We start from the raw sequence: 2240 nt of genomic DNA, 5'->3' as shown, positions 1-2240 counted from the left end.
TATATATATATATCCTGGGTGAATGAATAAACCAAATGAATAAATTGTCACCTGTTTTCGGGGGGTTCCTCTTCACTTTCATCCAGTCAAATGTCTGCCCCTGTCCCGCCTGCTGGTTCTCCTCATCCTCCCTCCCTCGCTCCTGGGACCCCGGCAGCTCTCCGTACCCTCCTGCCTGTGGGAAGCCCAGGTAGCCCACCGCTTCCAGGCCTCCGCCGACCTGCTGCGGGTACTGGGAGCTACCCAGAGGGCCCTGAGGCCCGCAGTAAGCCCCGGAAAGGGCGCTGTAGCTGGGGCCGACCGCTGGGGTCGGCGTGGGGAAGGCTGATTGATGGTAGTAGCTGGAGGCAGCGGACTCCTCCATAAAATACTGAGGCTGGATGGAAGTTGAAGGACCCGTAACGGCTACATACTCTGAGTTTGTAGCACCAGCCTGGCCTGCATAGGCCCCGGAGGAGCACCCACTGCCGTTAGTATACTGTGTCAATAATCCACCCTGCGCGCTTTGGTGCTGGTGATGATGGAAGCCATTGTGCGCGTGTTGATGCTCGACATGATTTATTGGATGCTGATGATGATGGTGGTGGAGGTTCACCCCTCTGGATGGTGGTGTCCCTCCAATGTCCGCCGCGGTGTTCCCATACATCCCTCCATCTGCGCCGTAGCCGCTGTCACCTCCCGTCCCGTTCACCGGGACAGAGGAGCCGCTGAGGCCCGTGTGGAGGGAGCCGGGGGTCACCGTGAGTCCATGGTGCTGGTCCAGAGGGAGGTGGTGGTGCAGGTTAGGAGGTTGGTATCCAGGTTTAGGGGCAGAGTAAGCACTGCTGCCAGCTCGGTTACAGATGGAGTATTCCACAAAGGAGTTCATGTTGTCCATGAACATATAAAGTTCTTCTGACTTCTCAGAAACACAGGACCACAAAAATATATTATGAAAAAACTGAAGGAATCAAATTAGTTAAAGAAAATGATTTCATATGGAGACATTCAGAGGAAGATCTGGAATAAATGACTGGAGGAAAGTGACCAAATGAGTTCAAATAGACCAACGGGACAATGTAGGTTTATAAAAACAATCCCACTGGGATGAAAAAGTGAAACTGGCCCGTCCTGAACAACAGAAACACTCATGAATCATGTCATCCGCGGAGCTGTGAGTCAGGCAGCTGATGCGTTAACGGAGGCCCCGCTGTCACTCAGCCCGCAACTTCCAGAAGCTCCTCTGTGCCACCGCAGAACCACGCGAGAAGACGCGTCCCTCACTTCTGCGCCATTCTGTCCCCTTTTCCTGCAGCTCCTCCGCTTCTCCTCTTCCTGCTTCACTCTTCTTTGTTTTACTTGTTTTCCACTTCTTTTCTTCTCCTCTACCTCAGTCGCGGGTCACGTGACATGTCGCCTATGGTGTCCAGGGCAGCAGTTGTCAGCTGGCCACAGGAGAGTGTGTGTTTGCGGGTGTGTGTGTTGGGGGGGTACAGGAGGTGTTTTTTTTCGGTTCAGAAGAAGTGGAGCTGCCGTGCGCGCGCGCGCGTTGGCTCTGGCGCACATGCCTCATCCATCACTCTCCGTGACATTAGCACGACAAAGAGGCTTCAATCAAACCGGCCCATCAATCTGATATCAGCGCGGATCTGTCAGAGCAAAGAGAGGGCCGCTGAATAAAAGAGGAGCTGTGAGCCGGTCTGCAGACCTCCTCCCAGCGAAAAGCTCCCACAACATCTGAGAAACCTAATAAAAAAAAAGGACAAACTACAGTATTCCACTCAGCAGACACAGGCTGAGGGATTCCTCAAAGTTTATGATTTGTTCCGATAATAGAGCACACTCTATGAAGTGTAGTTCTATAATAATCTAAATGCCAAAGGTTTGTTCACTAAAATGTTGCAATGGAGATTAAACTAATGGCTGAAACTGAACAGGAAGCCACGGATGCAGCTACTGAAGGTGAATAAAAGGGTAAATAACAGGCTTAAAATCCAACTTTACAATAAAAAAACACACCTAGAGTCAAATCTGCGCTCATAAAAATCAAACATTAACTTTAGTTTAAATATCTTTGTTAACAGGTTCCACAAAAGTGTTTCTATGTTAGTTAAATGCAAAAAAGTTGATCTAACTTTAAGTTAACACAATGTGAATTGACCCAATTAGATACAATAAATTATGAACAAGGGATATTTACCTCTTACACCCTCAGGGGGTATAAATAAATTTCTGCCTGACAAAAACACACAAAAGTAAAT

At 49.2% G+C, this 2240-nt stretch overlaps 1 protein-coding gene across 1 annotated transcript in view; it reads right to left on the bottom strand.

Annotated features, from left to right (window-relative positions):
• The window catches only part of LOC107093232 (homeobox protein Hox-B1a-like), a 4406-nt gene extending 3086 nt beyond the window's left edge, over positions 1-1320 (bottom strand). Inside the window, exon 1 of the mRNA XM_015388153.1 lies at positions 52-1320. Within this exon, the coding sequence (XP_015243639.1) occupies positions 52-883 (832 nt within the window). The 5' untranslated portion in view covers positions 884-1320. The remainder of the gene's footprint in view (positions 1-51) is intronic.
• Between the last annotated feature and the right edge of the window lie 920 nt (positions 1321-2240).

This window comes from Cyprinodon variegatus, unplaced genomic scaffold (genome assembly GCF_000732505.1).
Source record: "Cyprinodon variegatus isolate N-32 unplaced genomic scaffold, C_variegatus-1.0 Scaffold415, whole genome shotgun sequence".
Lineage (NCBI taxonomy): Eukaryota > Metazoa > Chordata > Actinopteri > Cyprinodontiformes > Cyprinodontidae > Cyprinodon > Cyprinodon variegatus.
Note: the sequence above shows the minus strand (reverse complement) of the source record. Positions and strands in the feature narration are given on the sequence as shown.